Below are 24,854 nucleotides of genomic sequence, written 5' to 3'. Positions count from 1 at the left end.
GTAGTTCTATGAAAAACAAGACATTTTGCCTGTTAAAAACAGTGGCAACATTAATGAAAACCTGCCAAAAATGTGTCCGTTAATTTGAAAAAAAAAAAAATTGGTGCATCACTACATAAATTTCAAAAGCCTACTTTTTTTTAAACCAAAAAAATGCATATACACTTACAATACAACAACCCAGTCAAAACTGGTGAAATGGTAAAATGCAAAAACAGCAACTTTGGAAGTGATTAGCAACACCATATTTTTCCAAATTCAAACTCTCCTAGTTATGGTAATAAATGTTGCTACTACAACCCTCGCTTTTCCTATATTAACACATTTTCATATATTTCCTAGGAGGAAAAAAACAACAAGTATACACACTAGCATAAAAGCTCAAATTAACCAGTGCTAGCTTCCATTTCTTCCATTTACCATTTCTTCTCTCCAACATTCACTTCCTCAAAAACTGGCTTATTAATAATTTCTCTAAGCCACATTATGCCAAAAAATAACTTCCATAAACACACATGTAATAAGGAGACAACTAACACTGGAGGTTGGTGGACTTGTACCCTGAACAGCAGGAAATGCAGATGTAGGTCCATCTATGCGATGGAGAAGTTGCAGGAAAAGGAGTCCAACAACAGAGAAAGAAACCCAAAGCTCATGGAATGTACTGGTGATGCCAGCTTTTGGTTTTTGATAAGACATTTCTCTTTAAGATAAGCTCAAGGAACGAGCCAATTTGCTCTGCTACAGTTTGTCTGGGTGAACTTGGTGAAAAATTTCAACTGAGAATCAGACGAAAGAGACAAAACGAAACATAGCTTAGCTCAGTCTCCAAACCATGATCCATGGCAGTTCAGAAGAAAAACATAAATTGGGAACAAACTGAATATTTAAAAAAAAAAAATGCCAAACAGAAAAGTATCTGCCAAAAATTCCAAAAAAGTAAATAGCACTACTGAGGTAAATTTATGACCAGAATATCTCCACTGAGGTAAATGTATGACTAAATTGCACTGATGAGGTAAATTGATGATTAGAATTGCACTGGTGGGGTTTTAACTAAAATTGCGCTGCTGAGGTATAATGTATTGTACTTTTTGATGTCTGTTCAATAAATATCTTTAAATTGTAGTTTTGTTATAGCCTTAAACCATGTAATTTATTCAGTGGTAAAAAAAAAAAGTTAAATGAAATTCTCCAGAAAAGCATTCCGTAAAAAAAAATTATAATAAAATAAAAAATTCAGCACATCCAAGATATAAACCCATACAGGACAAATAAAAAAAAAAGTGGGGATTGGCATAAGCAGGAAAAGTCAACCAAATGTTATGTTGCATACTCAAAAAAGCATCAGTGCATGACAGCAGAAACTCATTGTAGCCAGTGGAAACAAGCCACAAACGCTTCCTGAGGGACATAATCCTACCCTGAAGGTGAAGGGCATAAATGCTCCAGCCTAAACCACACTGTTAATGAAGAACAGTCAGGGAACCCCTCAGAAAGCTACAATACATTACAAACAGGAAGTTTTTTTTTTTTTTAAATCATGCACTTCATCCCATGCACTTCTCCACACAAAGCTATATATTTTAGTACAGTAAAACTGTTCAGGGTGGTCATAGACATGCTCAAACAGTTATGTAATTGTGCACATGATGACTGCACTGAAATCGTTTATCAAAAGGCCTACACTATCTGAGGTAGAGATAAACTTGTGGAGTTGCTTATCTCTTTGACAGCTGAAAGAACAAACATAGTTTACCAGCAGCTGTTAGCATATGACCTTGTATAGGACATTATTCTCATTCCAACAGTATCTGAATAATCTTTTTGGATTCTGGGAAGTGAGTAATAAAGTACTGACTATTCTGCTTTTAACACATAAGGCAGCTATTGTGGTGAGTCAGCCTGACACAGTAAATACAAGGTCAATTGTTGCAGGACACACATTTATTTCAAAAACAAAAGGAAAATGAAACTAAAGGGTTTATTACATTTTTGAATACCTCAGCAAGTAATGAGCAAGGGGGTATATCTTTTAGACTATGTCTGATACATGGCTGCGATCTTAAGAGCAGTCTAGGGTTGCAACGGTATGAGATTTTCACGGTATGATAACCGTCTCAGAAAATACCACGGTATCACGGTTATCACGGTATCACAGTTTGTTACATATATTATTAAACTGACCCTTAAAGAAATTACAACAAAGGTTTTTTGTTCAGTTAACTATTTATTGTAGAAACCTGGAACAATTATATAGATAATGTCTCCTTAAAAAAAAATAAGCTGTACACCATCAGGTGAAGGAAACCAGGTTTTTCCACTACTCTTAAGGGCAATAAGATTGTATATAAAAATATATATATATGAATATATATATATATATATATATATATCCTGTATTTAAAATATTCAGTACAATTATTTAAGTTTAAATTATTTAATATCTGATAAACTGAGCCTGGGTCAGTGTCTGATCAACAACTGTTGATCAGACGTCCTTAAACGTCCTTTTTACTGCCAAGTTGGTATATAACCAGATACTGCAGAAAGAGGGGATTTATTTCTGACATGATCCTCACAACAGAGACTTCTATTTTAAGGCTTTCACACCGAGTCTGGTTTTAACATATGAAAAACAGGCACGTCAGAATTTGAAAATGAAGGCATGTAAATGAATGGCGTCTTTCACATCCAGTCCGGCCAGGACCTTTACACGGACACGTGAATCCATCGTAGCACGCACTGTACCTGCGTGCCCAAATTTCGGATAACTCGACGCTTTTGCTTACCGCATGGGTTGTGCACGACTACAAAGAGGTTTTATTTAGGTTCAGATTAAAATTATTAACTAAACACATACTTTGCGCTGCACGGCGGGGTGGTGTTCTCGGAGACGGGAGAACAGGTTTGAGGTATGTCCACCTTTAGCTGTGACTTTACGGCCACATTGATTACAAATCGGATAACCATCCTCGGGTGCGTTCGGCAGGTATCCGAAATAGTCCCACACTGCTGATTTTAGTTTAGCCTTTTTTTAGGCGGACGGAGATTTGTTTAGTCTGATGCACTTTCTGCTGTTCTCGCCGCTGTGTGCTGTGAGTAGCTGAAGCGGAGCAGAGTTGCGCATGCACGGGTTAATTTTGTCCGCTGGCTTGCGTTTTACCGGTAATAAGCAAACACACACGGTATGATAACCGTGCATTTTAATACCATGGTATACCGTGAAACCGGTTACCGCTGCAACCCTAGAGCAGTCATATTTAATTTCCGAAATAATAAAAAATTATTTGAATCACTCGATATATTATACTAGAAATACTTGTGGTAAAAGGTTACTTTAATTTTTAGACCATTTTATTCCACTGATGAAATAGTAATGATAATATAATAGCAAAATAATGTTATGATTAAGTTTTAATCATTTTAAATCATTAAATGAAATATTTAAAAAAATGTATTTTTTATTAGTAGCTGAAATGTGTTCTTTTGAAGTTGTGAAACATATCAGTCCTGCTTAAAAATTTGTATACACCTTTTCTAACCTAAAAACGCTTTTTTGTAGTAATTTCCGCCACTGCATTGCCCTCACAGGTTTGACTGCGATATAGGTGGGAATGATGTGTCCATGTACACTCACAATATGCAAATTAATAAATTAATCAATCAATCAAATTAATCAACCAATCAATAATCCATTTTTGATGGTGAGGAACTGGGATATGGGTCAATATACATGCATTTAGGGTGTTATAGAGTGCTAAATGTGCGTAATGTGCCAATATCATTTCAGACTTCTCGAACTAAGAAAAGTACGTATCTGTTGTAAATACATTTTTGCCCTTTTGCCTTTGTATTCTAGATGGAAGAATAAAAGTGGTTTCGCAAATGCCACCAGGAAATGAGAACCCAAAGCCTGCATTCCAGCCTAGTGGTCCCAGGTCTCTGTGGGGGTGGGGAATGGATCCATCAGAGGAGGTTAGAAAAACACACTGTGCTCTGCAGTTTCTGCCAGCTCCTTATCAGCCGGCTCAGAAGAACTTAGCCAAGACAAACAACCAAACACCATCTACGGAAATGAAACTCTGTTCTAATGCAGGAACTCAATTTGATATCGCTGAGATAGTTACAGTCCATTAGATTCCATAGTTCAGAAGACTGGGTTTTACATATCTAAACACTATTTTCAAGTGATTTTTAAAAAAGTTGTCTTAACTCTAATCTAAGAGAGTTAAGTCTTTTGGCCCTCATAATTTGAAAGATCTTAAATATTTCTAAACCACATTTATAAGACTTCAGAGAAACATGAAGAAGGGAAACATGGTGACACCCTTCCTCACTTTAATGTAAGCATGCTTACTAGTGTTGCTTAATGCGCCTTTTGTATGAAAATAGCCTAAAAAAATAGACGTTCATTGATAGTGTGCCTTATAATCTGTTTTTTATGAAATTTAAATGACTATGCTGAGGACACAAAAGTTATATTGGTACTGACTCCACAGTCTAAAGGGTTCATGGGAACTATGACTTCATATGAATATGGATCTCAGTGTTCTCTGAAAACAAAACATGTATCCATGTTGACAAAGTAAACGCAAAACAAATGTCCGGAAGCACATATGGGTCATTACACACTGGACCGGTCCATCCAGTCCGCTCAGCTAATATATTTAAAGAAGTCTAGTTAGTGAATTCTCAGTGGGCCTGAGATACAGTTAGTGGTGACACTGCTGACGTAAAACCATTACAGAGGTGTGTGTTCAGCTTTAACACGGATTACAATCAGGAATAATTGAACAAAGAAAGTGCTGACATAATACTGTTATAAATAAAGGTGCCACAGAGGATTGTTTGAGTGACGTCACAGAAGAACCATTGATGATACTTCAAAGAGAGCAATTTTTGAGTATGAAATATGTGTGAAGAACATTTTAAAAAGGTTGAAGAAGTCAATTATAAATTGTTCTTCACCAAACTGCTCACAGCTCTCATCCAAAATTATTATTTTGTGTGTCTTCTATGGGAGCACCATTTTAAAGTAGCTAATTAAGACTGTAATGTCCTATATTAAGGCACATAAATGGGTCACTAACATGACATGACATTTTCACCATCACAAAAGACAAAAATGTATATAATGAGTTTAAAGGTCAAATGCTATAATTGGTCAAACGCCTCTGTTTTATATCAGCATGTTATTACCAAACTCTCAGAACCATCATATAAAGCTCTGGAAAAAAATAAGTGACCACTTAAAAATGATGAGTTTCCTTGATTTTACCAAATTGAAAAGCTCTAAAATATAATCAAGGAAAATGGATGATCACAGCCATCAAACTAAGCTGAACTGCTTGAATTTTTGCACCAGGAGTGGCATACAGTTATCAGTAGTGTGTTAGACTGGTGGAGAACATGCCAAGATGCATGAAAACTGTGATTAAAGACCAGGGTTATTCCACCAAATATTGATTTCTGAACTCTTAAAACTTTATGAACTTGTTTTCTTTGCTTTTTTCAAGGTCTGAAAGCTCTGCATCTTTTTTGTTATTTCAGCCATTTCTCATTTTCTGCAAATAAATGCTCTAAATTATCACATTTTTATTTGGGATTTGGGAGAAATGTTGTCCGTAGTTTATGGAATAAACCAACAATGTTCATTTTACTCAAAATCAGAAAAACTGATTCAGAAACGGAATGGTCTCCTTATTTTTTCCAGAGCTATAGTAGTATCATGGTGTAAGTATTTCAAAAATAGTTCAGTAACTTTGATCTCTTATTAAAAAGAAATTAAAAAGAAAAGCATAAACATGGTAATAGATATTATAGGTATACTAAATGGTATAATAGGTATAATAAGGTATAATAACTGTTTATTTGAGCAAATGGTAATTATTTGTTTAAATTTTGTCACTAACAAACCACATTCTGATTTTAAATCAGTTTATTCCATGAACAAATTTATTTAGTCATATTGTCACATGAATCATGTCACACATACAACAAAATAACATTTTTTATGTCAAAATACCTCATCATCAAGGAGAAATGAATGTTTGCCACACACTTTTTGTGTAAACCCCATTCACAGGGGATAAGGACACCCTTGACAACAGGACTGATCAATGTCACACACTGCCCTCTCAACATTATACTGAAGTAGGCCAGTAACCCAACACCAAGGAGCATTAAAAAAGGCAAGGCAGAATTTAATACCCTGTATACCCACATGTGAACGACCAGAGAGAGAGAGAGAAGAAACCGCACACTGAACCTCACAATAGTCTGCCAAATGATAATACATCACGTTCAGCAAGAGAGCCTCCATAGCAGATAACACCACAGATTACTAATGTGCTGTAAACACAATGGATGAGCTCATTTATGGAAGAGAGACGCCCTTGATTCTCCGCACAACAAACAAATGGGCAGGGACAGTTTCTCTTAACATGGACTGAACGTGATGGGAGTTCCATTCTTTTTACACAATATTATATTAATACTGTACTGTATAGTGGTATTTTAATTGCAATACTGCATCAATGTTAACCCTCCTGTTATGTTTATTTGTCAGGAACATCAATAGTGTTCCCCGGTCATTTTGATCTGGTGCATGTATAATTAATCAAATAATGTTTGAAACCAAAAAAATCCTAACAAGCAGTGTGAATATTTCATTACTAAATTATTCTATAAATGTTTAGTGCAATGGTCTTCCTTACCTATAACAAGTAATGGTTAAACTTTTTTTTTAATGTTTCACTACTTTACTACTTTTAAAAGACAAACATATAAAACACAATAGTTTAGCATAACATTGAAACATAATATTGCAATTTTGTTTAGTTTAGGGGTGGTTGCAAATGTGACAGATAAACCATTTTCATATTATACTGATTGTTGATTACAATAATAAAGTTTCACAATGAAAAAAACACTTTGCCTTCTCTGTTTAGATTAAATAAAATAAAAAAAAATCTTACTCAGATTCTATAAATATGACTGTGTAGTTCTGGGTGATATTGTTATAAAAAATGAATCTCAATATTCTTCAAACAAGAGCGACCCTCAGTTATGATTTTTAGGTCTTACATAACTTTATGTTCTTATTTTTGAAAACAGACAGCACCATTTATAGTGATATTCAAGCTACTGTTTCCTTTACATTTAATTTAAAAAAAAAAGTTTTTTTTTAGTTTTTTTTTTTTTTTTTTACAAATAGTAATCAGAAATATTGTGATATTATTTTAGGACCATATCACCCACCCCTAGTGTAAAATATGTAAATCACTGCCATGTTAAATAGCTATTTACAGGTTTCTGACAAAAGCAAATGTCGATCTACTGAGATTCCCTCTCAGCTTCTACAGGGGTTGGACAATGAAACTGAAACCACTGTCATTTTAGTGTGGGAGGTTTTATGACTAAATTGGAGCAGCCTGGTGGCCAACCTTCATTAATTGCACATTATTGCACCAGTAAGATACCACCAAGAAGGACAAACCACATCCAACAGGATTAACTGTGGATGCAAGAGGAAGCTGTCTGAAAGGGATGTTTGGGAGCTAACTCGGATTGTATCCAAAAAAATAAAACCACGGCTGATCAAATTACGACAGAATTCAATGTGCACCTCAACTCTCCTGTTTCCACCAGAACTGTCCGTCTGGACAATAAATGATTGTGGTCTAAATGCAGGTGTTTTAGTTTTATTGCCAACCCCTGTATGTGTAAAAGACTTCCCATCAATTATATAAACAGTAAATCAATTAATAAAAAATTATTAACCTTCCAGCCTTATGAATGTTTTTATACCATAATTTTTTTTTCTCTAAAATCTTTTTTTGCATAAACCACCCCCCTTAACAGGACAAACAAAACTATTATAGAATTCTATCAGTGTTACAGTATATAATAAACTACGCCCTGTATTGGGATATGCATCAATAATATCTGCCAATAGACAGCTGTAGTGTGAAGAGAATTTTACACTGACATTTAACAGGCACGTAATCTCATTATGTAACATCCAATTCTCCTGTGTTCTGCTCTCTTTACTCTGTCAAACGTCAGGTCTATTTAAAAGTCAAAAGGCTGCACCCAAACGGTACAGAAAATATGTTTCTGCAATTAAACCAACTCCCACGCTATTCTTAAAACAAGCAGCGTAAGCAGCATTAACAAACAGCCTCCCAAAGCAGACTGACAGGTATCCCCACCTCTTCTCAGGAACGTCTGAGCAGGGAGGGTCCCAAAAGGGTGGGTATTAACTGTGAATCACACACATCATGACAGGATTCTGAGTTTTGAGAATGGACAGGATGAAAAAAAAGACTCAAATAACTTTCAAACATAAATAAATAAATCAACCACAATGATGACAGAACAAGTCATTTTAGTCCATAGGGATGTACAAAACATGAGATATCGTACTGTATCAATTGTATACTTTTTTAAAACAGTATAAAAAAATTCAACTTACATGTAAATATTGGTGTCAAAATGTGGATTTGTTTACACTAGGGCTGGGAGGTTATTAAAATGAATCTGATTAATCAAATTACTATTTAAAGAGCCACTAAAACCCTAAACCATATTTTTCACATTTTCCTTTGAAGGAATGAAACATTCCAGTCTTGCTTAAAATTTCTAGAAATATTTCCTAGACTTTTATTTTGAAAAAAAAAAAAAACGCTTTTATTTTGGAAATTTCCGCCTCATACATCACCCAGTGCTCCTCCAAAAATAACCCTCCTATTTTTTTTTTTTACCCTTTTTTACCCTTTCAAATTTGAGCTGAGGGTGGAGTTAGCAAAAATGAGGGGGTTTAGTGCCCCTTTAAATGCAATAAAAATTGGATAAACAAGATTGTACACCTTTCAGAAACTGTTACAAACCTGTAAAGAACTATTTTATGTTGCAGTGATTTACAAGAACGTAATGTTTGCACATGCGTCATTTGTTTAATAGAAAAGATGCACTGTTGAAGGAGGCTGCTCACTATTATAAAAAAAAATAGAAATTAAATGTAAAGGAAACAATAGGTTGCACATCACTTTAAGTGGGGCTGTCTGTTTACAAAGTTGTGTAAGAACTAAAAATCATAATCGTAGCTGAGAATCTCTCATATATATGAAGCATATTGAGACATTGCCCAGCCCTAGTTTACAAACAAACAATGTACATAATATGATTATACAAAAAGTACACTTTTCTTTTTCTTGTTTTTATAAGTATTATAGTGTTTTAAACACTTTCTAAAATGTTATTCAAACATTTGGAATATATCTTCTTGCTTAAGGTAACGTAATTCATTGAGGTGTATTCAATTGTGGCTTCTGTATTGTGAAATGCATAATATCACCAAGTTCCTGTCAATAAACAACCCAACTGGTCCATTCAGCAACAAATTGTGACACAACCCAAAGAACAACTGTCAGATTAACACTGTCAAGAAACTAAAAACGGAAATACAAGATTTTGCGTGACAGATGCACCTGCAAGGTGCCCTGAATACATCATGACCCGACAGGCAAATAAAGGGAAACTCGCCTACTTCTCTGTTTGCATAAAGAGCAGCATTGGGAGACTTCCAGGTAACAGACTGTATCGACTAGACATACTTTACCACATAGCTGAACTTCCTTATGAAATGCTTATGAGAAGAGAGTGTAGAATACCAATACAAGCTGTCATATAACCAGAGGGCAAAGCTAACAACGTTTAGGGACATCCGTTAAGTCCCTTTAACACTTATTTTATTTAGAAAAACCTTACAAAACTTTGTCTACAAATCTAAAATTACAAACCTGCCACTGAAGCTATTTTTATATGGGATGCTGTGACACAGCTTTGGTAACATGGGGGATGAGGTGTGAATGAATGAATCATGGATGATTCAGCACACATACTGCCAATGAATCATGACAGTCTCCTTGTACAAGTCCTCAAAACCTAAACACCCGTATTTTCCATGAGTGCTGTAATGGCTGAATCTATGATCTTCCTATAATGATCTTCCACTTTTTGCGAGAGTGAAAAAAAAAAAAAGATGTGCACTGATTTTTGCAAAATTTTAAAGCTGCTTCAGGACTGTATTTATCTTGGCTTAGTTCAATAACCAGAGTTCACTACAAAATAGGGACAATCCATGAACCTCAAGCACTGTTGTCTGTTCATTTAAACAGAACATTTAAAAATATATTTTTTATATTTAAACAGGCTAATTCTAAAACAACCTAAAGAAATGTTACATACACGGCATTGAATCATTAAAACTCTGGAAAAAAATACTACTTTTTAAGACTACTTAAAAATGATGAGTTTTTGTTTTCCAAACTGAAAACCTCTGAAATATAAGATGGATGATCACAAGCCATCAAACCAAGCTGAACTGCTTGAATTTTTGCACCAGGAGTGGCATAAAGTTATCCAAAAACAGTGTGTAAGACTGGTGGAGGAGAGCATGCCAAGATGCATGAAAACTGTGTTTAAAAAACAGGGTTATTCCACAAAATATGGATTTCTGAACTCTTAAAACTTTATGAATATGAACTTATTTTCTTTGCATTATTTGAGGTCTTAAAGCTCTGCATCTTTTTTTATTTCAGCCGTTTCTCATTTTCTGCAAATAAATTCTCTAAATTACAATATTTTTATTTGGTATTTGGGAGAAATGTTGTCTGTAGTTTATAGAATAAAACAAATATATACCTATAAATAGCAAAATCACAGAAACTGAAGTGGTCTCTTTTTTTTTTTTCATCTCCAGCATTAGCTCACCAACCAATCACCAATCAATGTCTTTACAGCCTAAAACAGTTTTTAGGAAAATACATCAGTCCACTTTTGAAAAGTAAAAGAAATGTCCAGGACATTTTTTTTTATTTAGTTTAGTTTTCAGCCTCTCATTCAGCGCAAAGCTAACTTGGTGACAGAGACAAGGGGCATTTGACACATCAAAAGCTAATGCTAGGCAGAAGCAATTTAGCTAGCTAAATGAACACCACCCAGTAAAGGGATAGCGCCTCCATCACTAGGGCTGGGTATCGCTTTATAAACTTCGTTACCAATATGATACTTTGAGTTCTGACTTCACTGTAAGTTCCAGACACTGTATGGATCTGTTCATTTCTGCCAGCAGCTCAACCAATGTGCTTTAATAAAAGACTGGAATCTGGAAAAACAAATCCTCCAAGAGAGCTTTGGAAATGATTTATCACCAAAGATCATATTAAAACCTTAAATCTGCACTGTTACAATCTTACATTTTACAAAATAAAACGCAGACTGATTTCAGTGTGATTTAACAACACAATGTGAAATTTCATTTCAGGAAATGAAAAGATAAAGTGTGTCCGTACATACTGTACTTTTTGTTGGACAGTCTGCTCCATTGCCTTACAACAACACAGCAGGCCTAAGGGTGTCCAACTAAGATAAACAAGCTGCTTTGAATAAAGAACAGAGCATGAACAGAACGGATGGGAAATCCAGGTGCTCCTGGATCGTCTTCCATTCAGCACTAATCCAGAGATGCCCTTGACCGTTAATATCAGATAACATGAGAACTATCAGGTGTGTCTGAACTGAGGTGGAAGGTCTGCTGAGAGTGCAAACAGATGATGTCACCGGCGTGCACTTTAACCACGAAGAACGGCATGCTGGCTGATTTATTGATTTCAGGGCTCTTTATCTTGATTGAGTGAAACTCAAACAAAACTGGGCACCGCAGTGCGATGGTGTAGTGCTGCTGACACTGTGCAAATCCAACTGCGAGCCTGAGCTAGGAGTCTGGATCAATTTCACAATCAGCATAAAGTGAAACCCAAACAGTAAACTGCCAGCAAGGCCTGATACAGCATGTGGCTATGCTATTGCTAATATGTCAACTGTGCAAACAGCAGAACAGATAAATACCCTTTCTTTCAACCATAACAGAGCAGATGATGATGCACAGTTCTTGTCCCAGCCCGGTCAGATGAACTGGAACGATGTCCCTTGTGGCACTGGGCGGGAGAGGCCTTCTTAAAATACCTGTTTAATAGAATTGCCTGGGCGTGAATGCCTAGCGAACAATGTTAATTATGAGAAAACGTCACAGAGTAGACATGGCAACCTAAAGCATCTAAAGACATCAAGTCACTGCACCTATCTTCTGGGGTAATGTCTGTATCCAATATATTCCTATGTTCAAACCAATTTATATCCAAAGCAAATACACACTAGATGTTTAAATGTTTGCTCAGTTACTTTAAGCTGCATCTACTGCTCATCAAGTCCCTGTTAAGGTAAGGAGTATTGCCAAAAGAATATAAGGCACTATACCTAATGCCAGGTATGATCTAGAGGGATGTAGAGCCCCCCAGCATTAAGCTGTGAAGTAGTAAAAGGTACTATGTTCTCTGCTGGAATGACGGTGCTCCATCCAGTAATCCGAAACCGCTCTTATCGCTGAATGTAATCAAATCCTCACAGCAATGCTCCAAAACCCAGCAGCAAGCCTCCCTTGAACAGTAGACAGTTACTCCACCAAAAGCTTTTTTTAATACTTTCAGTTGCAGAAGAAACTATGAATAAGTATATAAAATCCTTTAATTTTCCCAAACATTCCCTAATAATTCAGTGCGTCTTGTGTATAAAGGACCAGTAAAGGAGTTCTCCAGCACTGAGACTCAAAACTGGAGCAATATTAGCATTAGCCAACAGACGCGCTAAGCGCCAGCTTTTTCGCTGTCCAGAGGTGAGTATTATTGGCCTATAGCCTGTTGCTAACCTCGGTTAGCACTGTTGGAGCAGCATTAGCATTACCCACTAGCAGCGCTAGCTCTTTTGCCGTTCAGAGGTGAGTATTATTGGACTGTAGCCTGCGCTTTTATCGTGTTACAACAAGCTACGTGGGAGGAATCGCTAGCTAATTTCGCCCTGGCTTACCAGGGTTATCAGTGTAGCTCTGACGGGCGGCATTAGCCGCTAACCGCAGCTAGCCTTAGTGAAAATCTGGAAGTCTAAGCTTACTGTAAATAAATAAATAAACAGAAGCACTTTATTCACCCAAATAAACAGTGTTTAGAAAAGAAATCTGTGTAGTGTAACATCCATTTTTTTAGAATTACAGTTTTGTTTATTTAACATAGCTAGCTTTACAGGTCTGCTGAATTAGAAGTAGAACATGGCAACATCCCCTGTTCCTTACTAGTGTTGCATAATGTGCCTCATAATCCAGTGCGCCTTGTGTTTAAAAATAATCCAGAAAACATGCGTTTATTAACAGCGCACCTTATATTGCGAAAAATATGATAGATGTCTCAATACTTTTGTTCATATAGTGTATATTCTATATACAATCCAATTTCTTGGGACTAAACAAAGACTAAACCAACCTGAGAAAGGTAACCGTCATTTGTTGAGGGTTGAAAGTGCAGCATTAATAAAATAAAATTAATAAAATCCAGATATTTTAGTGTACTAGTCACCCAAACATTCTGCTTTTCTACAGATCAGTAAATAGCAGTTGACCTGAATTTGATCTAAGGGCATGAGAACATTCTTATTACCATGATATATTGTTTTAAATAATGTGTTTGCCAGTCCGTAGCTAATTGGCCTTACTCTACACTGGAAAAGCTTTGTCACCCTGGTCTGCTTTTTTCCTGGTATTTTGGTCTTTATTAACAAGAACGAACTGTACCAGCCGACTTTGCTTAAGGACAGTGCTTGTGAAGCAGAACAGAGGACCCAGCTGGGCTCTGAAACTCTCCATCCCTGCCCTCCAGACGGAAAACAGCAACAGATGGGTTCTGTTCTTCCAGGCTAGAGTAACGCACGCTACCTTTAAAAAAGACAGAAAATGATGTACTTATTATGAAGTGTTATTTAGTCTTTCTGCTGGAGAGCACAGGCAGAAATGCAGTTAAAGGAGGGCAATGTCAGGTGGGTCATTCAACTACCCCAAACAAACAAAGAAAGACCCAGAAAAGGTCAAAAACCTTATTGAAAAGGGAAACCATGTGGTAATGTTAAGTTTATACACTTTTTGACATTTCATTTGGGTTTATACAGGCCCTTGGGGCATCCATTAAAGTAAATTAAGTCAGTTTACTTAGTTTTTTTTAGCTGTTCACATTTTGTTTATGAGTTTTTGTTCAAGTAATGCTTGTTTTCTATATTGCTAGCTACTGAGGCCACAATTATTAGCCAATGGTGATTTTCAGTATAAGAAACACCTCTGTTTATGCAGACTTGGCTTTTTAAAATGCAAAAAAAACTTATTTAATCATGTTTTTATACAAATATTTTGTCAGGTTTTCATTTATTTTGCCACTTGTAACTAAATTAAATTAAACATTAATCTTTGTATATATGTAACATCCAAGTAGACATATTAAAGCATGATCCAGTGTTTCTGTAACACTTAATTTTATTGGCGACATAAAATTGCAAATACAAAAATCTATAGAGGGCATTTAATTTGAAATTATGGATGCAGATACAGCTGCCGGCCTCAGCTGGGCTGGAGCAGTTGCTAACAGCCACGTTGCTCACAGCAGGCCTGAGATCAGCTAAAAGCCACAATGCTAACAGACACTGCAGCTGGCCTTAGCTGGGCTGGAGTGGGATTAGCTGTGATGCTAACACTTTTTTTCCAAACTTGATCAATCACTGATTATTAATAACAAGCTGAAGTACTTGTGTATGTCCTTACACAGCTACATTTGGCTAGGATGCTATCTTGTGTGTTGATAGCATCAAGTTAATTGTGACTTGAGTGAATTAAATTGAAATGCTAAATATATAGTGCATCCCTAGATGAAAACCATCAAGAAAGCCAAATCCGATTTGAGCAAAAATTTGGATTTGAACAAGTAGCAAACTAGTAGCAAACTCTGATATTTTCACAAATTAAACAGCAAACTACTTGAGTGAATCCCACTCAAGCTGGATGAGGTGAGCTCGCCTATTTAGCATTCACTTAAGACTAGAGTCAGCTTTTCTGTACAGGCCGGGTCTACAGACTTCCTCATTTCTGACAGAAGAACCATTTACATATATCCCATAAGCCCATGTGTTGGGTATCCTAGTTTATTAACCCATGAACAAATAAAGGCAGAGTGAGTTTCATGTTTTCCTTCTCCACCTGATTCAGATCAGGACTAACTGGATTATTAGCTAATGTTATGACTCAGGTGGTGTGGGGAAAACATCAAACTGTGCCATGAGGGTGGGGCCTACACACATTTGGAGTTGGGAAACACTGCGCTAAACACAGCATGGATAGCAACTCATTGTGGTAAACCACTGAAACTGTGCTATGGGATGTTCCTCCCTACCAGGGTTAGATGGTGGTTAAGAGCAAAGTTGAAGGGAAGTTGGATCATGAATAAGCAGCAAAGAGGAACTATTATAGTACTGCTATTATAGTGAGCTAATGTGGGCAAACAGACTCTGGTACAGTTTAGTCAGGGAGTCGGAGGCAGAAGACCAATATAAACCTGCCTATAAATGACTTCACCAAGGATGGGCTTAAACTGAAACATGAGACAACAAAAAAGGGATGACATGGTAAAATGATTATCATTTAAAAATGCCTTTAAATATCACGACACAATACTTTTACAACATTAATGTTAGTTGAGTTGGTCAGCGTTCTTTATGAGCTATGATATCCAGAATATGCTCAAAAAAGTATCACAATAACAATATTTATGACAGTATAATATAATGTTGTTTAATATTGTTACATTTATGTAAGTGTTATTTTGTGTAAATCTTTCTATTTATCTAGGCTTATCCAGAGAGATAAAGCTTTGTCATTTTACCCTAGTTTGCCATAGGGTGTTGGTGGTGTTGACCACTATACTACATCACATCCAGAGTATTGTGCAATAGTATTGTGTTTTTTTTAGATTGTATTACAGTTACAGGTATCACATGATTTATTAAGGCTTTAAATAACAGAAAGAAAATGTATTAAGTTAGTTTTCTGGGTAGTCCTGATGAGAGCCAGTTTCATCATAACGTTTTTGATAATCTTTTCAAAGTTACTTTCAAAGTTTTTCAGATTCACTAATCTTCATTACTTAAAATATTTGAATATTTATTTAGTTGAGTAGTTATTGCCACAGTATAGATTAAAAAACTCAAATAGAGATATTCACTGTGTACCTGTAACTATACCTCTTTACAACTTTACAACTGATGCCCTCAAACACATTAAGAGACAAGAAATTTAAGTAATTAACTCTTGACAAGTTCAGCACAGCCTGAAAGCCATTCCAGGTGACTCTACCTCATACAACTGGGAAAATCCAGCCAAAATGTGCAAAACTGTCATCCAAGTAAGAGGTGCTGCTTTGAAGAATCCTAACATATAAAACATATTCTGGTTTGTTTTTATGTACACTACACAACATTTTTATGAGCTGAACTCAAAGATCTAAGACTTTTACTATGGACACAAAAGGCCCTTTTCTCTCACATTTTGTTCACAGTTGGGTCTCAATCAGCCCTAGGTACACCTGTGACAAATTAGCATCTTGATATGCCACACCTGTAACTGGTGGATGGTTTATCTCAGCAAAAAGAGTGCTCACTAACACAGATTTAGACCTAATTGTGAACAGCATGAGAGAGAAAAAGACCTTTTGTGTTCACAAGTAAAGTCTTAAAGTTCTTAGAGTTCAGCGCAAATGGGCGCAAAACCAAAAGTGTTGTGTTTATATTTTTGTTCAGTGTATAATGTTTTAAATATATATTTTTAAATGGGATAATTGTGATTGTACATCTTTATATATACACAATTATCTATTTTAAGTGTTCATTTATTTTATTGTTGATGATTTATGAGATAAGCTGCAATAAGTCTGATATATATATATATACTTTCTAAAAGCTTTCTAAAAGCTATTAAGATATTAGCCAGACTTTAACTCTTGTAGATGTAGGATGTAGGGCTGTAGCTAGGTTAGCTAACTTTACTCACTCTGTTCTTTTCCGCGCTTTGTTCTCCTGGAGCTCCACCAGGTTGATGACGGCTTGTCCCAGAAGCTTGTCCAGACCCACTAACGCTCGGTGCATGATGATGATATACAGAGTGCAGCGCTCCGCGTTGCCCTGGTGGAACAGCGGCAGGTCGAAGGTGGCCTCCTCCTTCCACACGGGCGCCACGCTTTTCTCCGCCACCGAGGTGGAGAACTTGTCCTTGGCCACCTGCATGATGGCGTACGCGTCGTTGGTGCCATTCTTTCCCTTGAGCCGCAGGTTTCGAGCCTCCAGCACCGTTACCTGAGCGCTGGTCGGGTACCACTGCTGGCTCTGCTCGGCCAGAGACATGCTGAACCTGGAGGGCGTGGAGCTAGATAACTAGCTAGGAGCTGCTAGCGCTGCTTTATCGCTGTTCTGCGCGTTTGCTGGATCTCCCAGACGTGAAACTGCCTACACTCCTCTTCAGCGACCAGGCGACCGCTTTCCTAAACTTACCTCGGCAGCTAGCAACTCCCTCCCACGGCGCTGCTGGCTGGAGGCTGGGGAGGGTTTCCAGCAGACAGGCCCCTCCCATCGTGAGAAGGGCCGCTGACTGTGTGTGGAGCTCCGCCCGCTGCCTGCTGCCACCTACACGCAGGTGAGCTAGCTGGGCTGAGCTAGGTAAGCTAGGTAGATAGGTCGATATACAGAGAAATGAGAGGATAAACAGTATTTAGAAAGATCTTTACCAATCTGATCAGCTAAATGTTGTAACTGGCTAAGAAACTAACTTAGCCAGCTCCACAGAAGCAGTTAGCTTAGCTAGTTAGCTACTTTGCTTTGTAGCTAGCTAGGATACATTAAAGTCTGTTAGCTAAATTACAAACGGTAGCTAACTAAGCTGTCTAAATAGCCATTATTCCAGCAAGAATAGCTTCTATTTTAGGTTGTTGTGAGGTAGCGTAGATACTAGCTTCATAACTAGTTACTAGTTCAGTAACTAGTTAGTCTTAACGTTTGTTATTTCCAATTATGGCAAATGCAGGTCCAGAAAGTAAAAATCCGCTCCGGGATTTCGTTCCCACTCTGTGGGCAGCGCTGCCCAGTGGGCAGTGGGAACAAAATCCCGGAGCGGATTTTTAGTTTCTGGACCTAAATTTGCCAGCCATATTAGCTTAACATATAATTAAATAACTCACATCACTATGAGAGCCTAATTAGAGAAGACAGAAAAATCTGGTATTAATGAATTTAGGATACTACAAAGTTTTAAATGTTGTACAATTATCTTTAATATAATAAAATAGGACAAAACATTAGGTCTCTTTCAGTGTCACAAACATATACACTAACCTAACACTGAATATGGCCACAACAACACAACGCTTTTTCTCCCTTTTTTTGGATAAAAAATATAATGAATTGTGCAACACACTGTGTAGAAATAATTGGCAAAGCTGACAAAATTACAATGCTTACATGGCTGTTAAAAAGAGAAAAGAAAAATATAATAATATGAAACAAAACCCCCATTTTCTTTTCTACATCTGTTTGGCAAAAAGAAAATCTTTTCTTTTGGATTGAAAAATATAAAATTAGTTGTGTAATGCACAGTGTATAAATAATACAGTCAATTATTAAAAAAAAGAAAGAAAAAAAACAACAACAATCATTTCACTTCCTCTACATCTGTTTGGCTAAAAGAAAAAAGTACTTTTTTTTATCCATGCTCTTTCTTAATAAACATAGAAAATGTGGGTAGCTATATTCGTTTTTTTATTATTATAACATTTTTCAGCAAGAATGAAAAAAAAAACATCTCCAAGATTTTAAGATGTTAATAAATAAACAATGTTATTATTTGAAAAGGTTATTCAAATATAACTCTTTCATAACTTAATAAAGTATTATGAACGCGTAGCGTTCATGGTTCTGTGATTATGGCACCGCCCCCAAACAAATATATCTCATGATAAGATTGGATACCTTCTCTGTCAGTCAAGACTGGCGCTCTTTCTATTGGCTTTGGGCTGTTTATTTACGCTCCGCATGGTAACCAGGCTTACGCAATAGTCAAATACAAAAGCATTTGCCTGCAGAAAGAACAGTCGAATCAGTCAGAGCTCAACACTGTGCTGATTTGTCTTACCTTTTATATTCCACATTATATCTCACATTATAATTTTAATGGCATAATCCAAACTACACATAACACTATACTCAACTTTAGCAGATAATAAGCCTCAGTTTCACTGGTGGACAGATTTGGATTGCAAATAAGATTTGGTTAGCTTACATTTGTGTTGTACACATTTGGTGACTTCTGCTTCCATTCGCCCTACTGTAAAGAAATCTGTCCGGAAGTTTCTTTACAATGGACCTACGGACTAAAAAAACAGGGGTATGATATACGTTACTTCTGGTACTTTTCATTATTTTACCCTCAAACGTATAATATTGGTCTTTACAGGGTCAGATGTGTTCCTTCTCAAGCACAAAGTCTTTCCTAACAGCAGGAAGTACAGATTTGCACTCTAAATCACTGTAATAATAAACAATATATATTTAAATTATACATTTTTCATTTGAAAGCCAGACCATTTTGGATCTTCAGGTTATTGACACATATTCAGTTGATGTTAATCTTTATAATCTTTACTGGTGCAAAAACATAGGTACAAAACAGGGTGGGGTGATTATTTATTTATTTATTTATTTATTTTTCTAAAATTTGTATTTAATAAACTTGGTGAGTGAAAATTATATGAATTGCTTAAAGTCATGTTTATCAAAAAATGATGGGAGACACCTTTAATATTGTGATATTTTTATGAAAATGGCCAAATGAATTCAAATGCCTGAATTATTTTGAAATGTTGCCAGATATATATATATATATATATATATATATATATATATATATATATATTTTTTTTTTTTTTTTTTTTTTTTTTTTTTTTGATGTGTAATTTTACCTTTTAAATAATATTATTAAGCTTAGCAAAACATGGTAAAAACAAATGAGGTCATATTAAAAACCCACCCCCACCTTATAGAAAACTGTATAACAAAAAATTTAAAGTGAAGGTAATATTCCAATATTTCACTATATTTGTAATAATCTCTTCATTATACAAACAACAGAAACACACATGATTCGGTGCTAATTTGACTTTTATTTTCTTTACTTTGCATCAGAAATTTGATAAGGCACAAAACATAACAGCAAATATATTACTGAAACTGGAAAAAGGGACTTCATTTCCATAACCAATAAATCAATGCAATGTGACATATAAATACACATAAAACATGTGAAATCTCCCTTTTTAAAATCTTTGAGATGACAGTGGAGACAGACTTTATTAGTTCAACCGTCCACTCAATTCATACTGACCGAAATGGCTTTTGAACCTGTGGTATCAAATATGCAAGATAAAATAGTTAGAACAATACAGATACAAATGTGTTGTAGAGTTAGATGGGGAAACTTTTCAACATCACATTTCCTGTTGGTCTTGAGAAATGATGATTGTCTTGGGTAATTACAGTGAAAATGTAAGAGCATTTCTGCTGCTGTAAAAATACTTGCATTTACACTCACACTATTCTGCTAAAAACATACACAATGGAACCACAACTACACTGTAATGAGCACATAGTGCTGTTTTTTAGAAATGTTGGCATCATTATGTGTTATTAGTTTTTGTTTTATTATGCGTTTGGGACTTTTTAACATTTTAGGCCCTGTTCACACTTGGTTTTAGCATTAAGATCAGGAGGCCATTTTTTCTGCTGTTAGGGATGAGCTTATAAGATTTAGCACTGACACAATTGCTACGAATGTTATTCAGTCTTATCTGTACTTCCCTGACTACTTCTCAAGGCCATTTGAGTGATCAGACCACAAAGCGACTCAGCAAAACACATCAAACCCTGTTCAGAACTGTTTTTGGCACTTTCCACGTTTGATCAGTTTACACCAGATGTTTGTTAACCGTGTGAACAGAGAAATTAGGGAGATTTCTAATGTGTAAGTAGAGACAAACACAAACAAAGAAAATAATTAGCAAATACTGTGACAAGAAGGTATTAAACACGAAGCTTCTTTGGCATAAAAATCCCTGAACATATGTGTTAAAGACAAGCCATCAGTTCTAATCTAGGACATACTGAAGATGTGAGGCATGAATAAACAGCGAATTCTTGAAAGTTTGACCCTGCAATAACACTGCTGAAAGTGGACATTGCATATGGCATCATAAATAACAAAATATAGGCTACTTGTTAGCATAGTGCAGGAACTGTGTATGAAATGATTGTCTGAGTGCCTAATACTGTTTCCCCCTTGAAACTGGGGTACTGTTTCTTTAATCACATACAAAAAAACAAAAACTCATAGTTGGCCTCCTGAGGTCTGAAAGGTGAAGGTCTGAAAGTGTTTTAGATGTTCCCACCAGGACAACTGTGCACATACCGTCCAAATTTGCTTTTTAACATTCAGAAAATCAGGGATGCACCCATCTGTCTGGATTTGCATTACCAAAATATGTAAAAAAATATATTTTATTTGGATTACAAATGCTGTAAAATGAACAAAATATAGAAATGCAGGTTCAATAACCTGAATGTTCTTTCAGAATATAATAAATACAACATCAAATGTGAGTTTTAAGAATCGTCCAAATGTAAACATCTGTAATTTTTGCCAATACTGATCACTGTGCATCCCTATTTTTTCCATGTACTCCAGGCTTCATCTTTGTCAAGAAAGATCTAAAAGATCCAAAACTGTCCATTCATGACAAGTGTCTCCAAAAATCTCCTTCCAAATAATACTGTCTGTGTGGAAAAGTTAACAGTGAACATATCTTCAGTTCAACAATGATGATACAGAGTATAAATTACAATCCAATAATACGCCTGAAATAAAACAAGACCCTGAATCTGCTAATACTGACTTATTTTATATATATAAAAAGATTAATTCTTTGTCTTCATTAGGCCACCACCACAACATAGTGTGGGAGTGGGAAGGGGAGGGGCATTTTCAAGTGCTATGGGGAAAACCATGTCTTACATGATTAAAATAGTACAAACTACACTTATCCACACAAAATTCTCAATAAAGCAACAACACAATCACCATTTTTGGTAGTTGGAATATGGTGACAGCTGCTCTTGTCCAAACCAGAGCGATTGCTAATGGACTGGATGAATGGCAAGAACAATCCACCAGGGGGCAGGGCAGATTCATGATTTGTCAGCATGGTCTTGGCCTTTCTCACAAAAGGGGGGACAGTGATGGAACAGAATGGGTTACTTCCTGCTTTGGAACAGACCATTATCAGCAGAAATAGACCAACTTTTCCAGTGCCAACTCCTATTCGCCGGAAAATTGCAGCACGGAAACGACTCCTCGCCAGGAATCCTCCTTTTTTCAGCATTATTGTTTGAACGATTAGAGAAGGCCAAGAGGTACTTCTCAGTGCTGGAGTTTGAATGGACTTAAATACTGTTAAGGTCAACTGATACATCTGTACATTCATACATACATACATACATACATACATACATACATACATTCAGACACACTGTGACGATTTCTAAATTACAGACAAAAAAGCAAGACAAACACACACTAAGTATAAAAAAGGATGAACAAGCAAAACATAAAAGTATAGCTCTCTGAAAATGAACTTGGAATGCAGCTCGGTATGCATAGGAACAAAGATTTAACAAAACAAATTTAAGCTTAAAGATACCTTAAGGTATTCTAAACACTTTCTATAGCTTTAAAAACTCATTTTTTAAAAAGGTAATACTGTAATAAAACACATACAACAGAGAAAATCACAGATAAAACAATACTGTTGCACATTTCTTTCTTCACAAAATACTGAATTGGACGGGTCAGCTTTTGCATATACATCCCTTCACTTATTCGACAGAACAAAACAAGCAGGCACGCTGATCGTTTTTCCTCATCTCAGCCCACTGAGGACCAGACCTCCCTTGTGAAGCCTCACTCTAACATGAATTCTTTATCTGACGCAAACCTTCTGGTGCTTTTTAGGAAGGTGCAGGTTGTTCAAAGATTGCTAAACATTTGTGAAAATAAAACAAGCAGGAGGCTAGTCATGGAGGAAGCCAGATGTGTCACTCGTCACAAAAGAGAAATCCACAACTGAGGCTTTTGGCTCCTGTTGTGCCCTGGGATACCTCCCCAAAACCAGATAGCCTAGCATCACACATTTGCTAGCATCACACTGTGGTCTCACTCTTCCAAATCCCACCCCTCATCCCAACTGATCCCTGTGACTGGTCCGTTCCACTAGTATCCAGTTCAATTACGGATCCCTTCAGCTTTCCGTTTGCTGCAGCAGCTATAGTTGACGAGGTTGTTCCGGTGACGGCCCCAGTCCCTGTCGCTGTAGCAATGTTCATTGGGTATGAGCTCCGTTTGGAGTCAGCCGCAGCAGCCAGTTTGAGGTTGTCCCTGCTGGCGCAGCGCCTCTGAGCGTTCTGCTGCAAAGCAACTCTACTAGCCACTGAGGGCAGCAGTGGAAAAGGCTTCCTGCTTCCACTGCTGCCACCATCACTTCCTTCCGAAGGGCTTGTTGCTAGCCCTTCCCCACGGTGCCTTCCATTGGTCAGCAGTCCATTCTGGGTCTCGGAATGACTGTTCCGGAGACTGCCGTTCTCACTGGAGGCGTGCCTGTGAAGGTGATGGATGTTGACTTGGTCCATTCCAGGCGGGCCAAGGGCACCCACACTGCCACCACCGCCAGCTCCACGTAGGGCTTTGAGCCGATAGTGTCCTCTGCTCTCACCACGGTGGTGGTACTGGGTATTCCCTGCCTTAGTTCTACTGTTACTCTTCCTCCTCTGTTGTTGTTGAGCAGGAAGTGTGGTGCTAACACTGGGAAGCAGGTTGTTAGCAGGCTTGCTGTTGCTGGTGTTGTTTTCCGTACTTGTGCTGGTATTGGTGTTTGTGTTGGTATTAATGCCAGCCAGTGCACATGTAGCATTGTTCGCATTGTCTTGCGTCACCTGCAGGAGGTTGGTGAGCTTGCAGGGGCTGGTGGCAATGCTGCTGGTGCCACTAGGTGTAGAGGACGATCTTGCAGAAGAAGAGTAGTTATTGGGCTCTGCCAGAGGATGGCATCCCACTAAAAGCTGCGAGCCCCTTTCCGAGGTGCTCTGGACCCCAGTAGTGGCAGTGCAGGGGTGGCTGTAGGTCGGAATGGGTTGCGAGCGATGGTATCCCGGGCAGCACCCAAGCCAGGCTGCCTGAACATCCAGGCGTTTGAAGCAGTGATGCAAAACCAAGAAGATTCCCAGCCCGCTGGCTGTACCCCCATACAAACAACTGAAAAGTTTCCTCTCTCTGTCTGATGTGTGCCACATCGCCATGGCGCCACAACTCCACAGAAGCAAAAACACAAACTGAGTAGCCACCAGCGCAAGAAACTGGACTTTCAGCGAGTACTGGTCCTCCACTGCCATACCAGCATGCATTGGGCCAACCACAGAGTCTGTCGAAAGGAGGCTGGTGCTGCCACTAAGAGCTGGTTGGCTCTCAGGTAAGGGGGTGGAGCCAGAGCCAGAGCATGGAGCGTCTTTAGCCCTCTGGGAGTTACGGCACCTCAAGCGAGCCACGGTACACAGGAAGTAGATCCAGGTCACCACAATCACCAGGCCGGCCGGAACATAGAATGCGCCGATACTGGGTTGCCACACCAACCAGCAGCTGCAGAAGGGGGTCAGAGGCAGTAAAAAGGTCAGAGAGGGCAAAGGCAATGAATTACTCAAATGACAGAAACACAAAAGCAGCTCTGTTTTTAAAAAGACCCTTGTTAAAAACGCTTTTACCGGAATGTGTAATAAATCTA

At 37.3% G+C, this 24,854-nt stretch overlaps 2 protein-coding genes across 2 annotated transcripts in view; both read right to left on the bottom strand.

Moving 5' to 3' along the window:
• The window catches only part of rab11fip1a (RAB11 family interacting protein 1 (class I) a), a 40,121-nt gene extending 22,575 nt beyond the window's left edge, over nt 1-17,546 (bottom strand). Inside the window, exon 1 of the mRNA XM_049485743.1 lies at nt 16,979-17,546. Coding sequence (XP_049341700.1) covers nt 16,979-17,328 — 350 coding nt within the window. The 5' untranslated portion in view covers nt 17,329-17,546. The remainder of the gene's footprint in view (nt 1-16,978) is intronic.
• Nucleotides 17,547-20,115: 2,569 nt separating this feature from the next.
• adgra2 (adhesion G protein-coupled receptor A2) overlaps nt 20,116-24,854 on the bottom strand; it is a 114,727-nt gene continuing 109,988 nt past the window's right edge. Inside the window, exon 19 of the mRNA XM_049485745.1 lies at nt 20,116-24,712. Within this exon, the coding sequence (XP_049341702.1) occupies nt 23,224-24,712 (1,489 nt within the window). The 3' untranslated portion in view covers nt 20,116-23,223. The remainder of the gene's footprint in view (nt 24,713-24,854) is intronic.

The sequence above is a fragment of the Astyanax mexicanus genome, chromosome 12, assembly GCF_023375975.1.
Source record: "Astyanax mexicanus isolate ESR-SI-001 chromosome 12, AstMex3_surface, whole genome shotgun sequence".
Taxonomy (NCBI): Eukaryota; Metazoa; Chordata; class Actinopteri; order Characiformes; family Acestrorhamphidae; genus Astyanax; species Astyanax mexicanus.
Note: the sequence above shows the minus strand (reverse complement) of the source record. Positions and strands in the feature narration are given on the sequence as shown.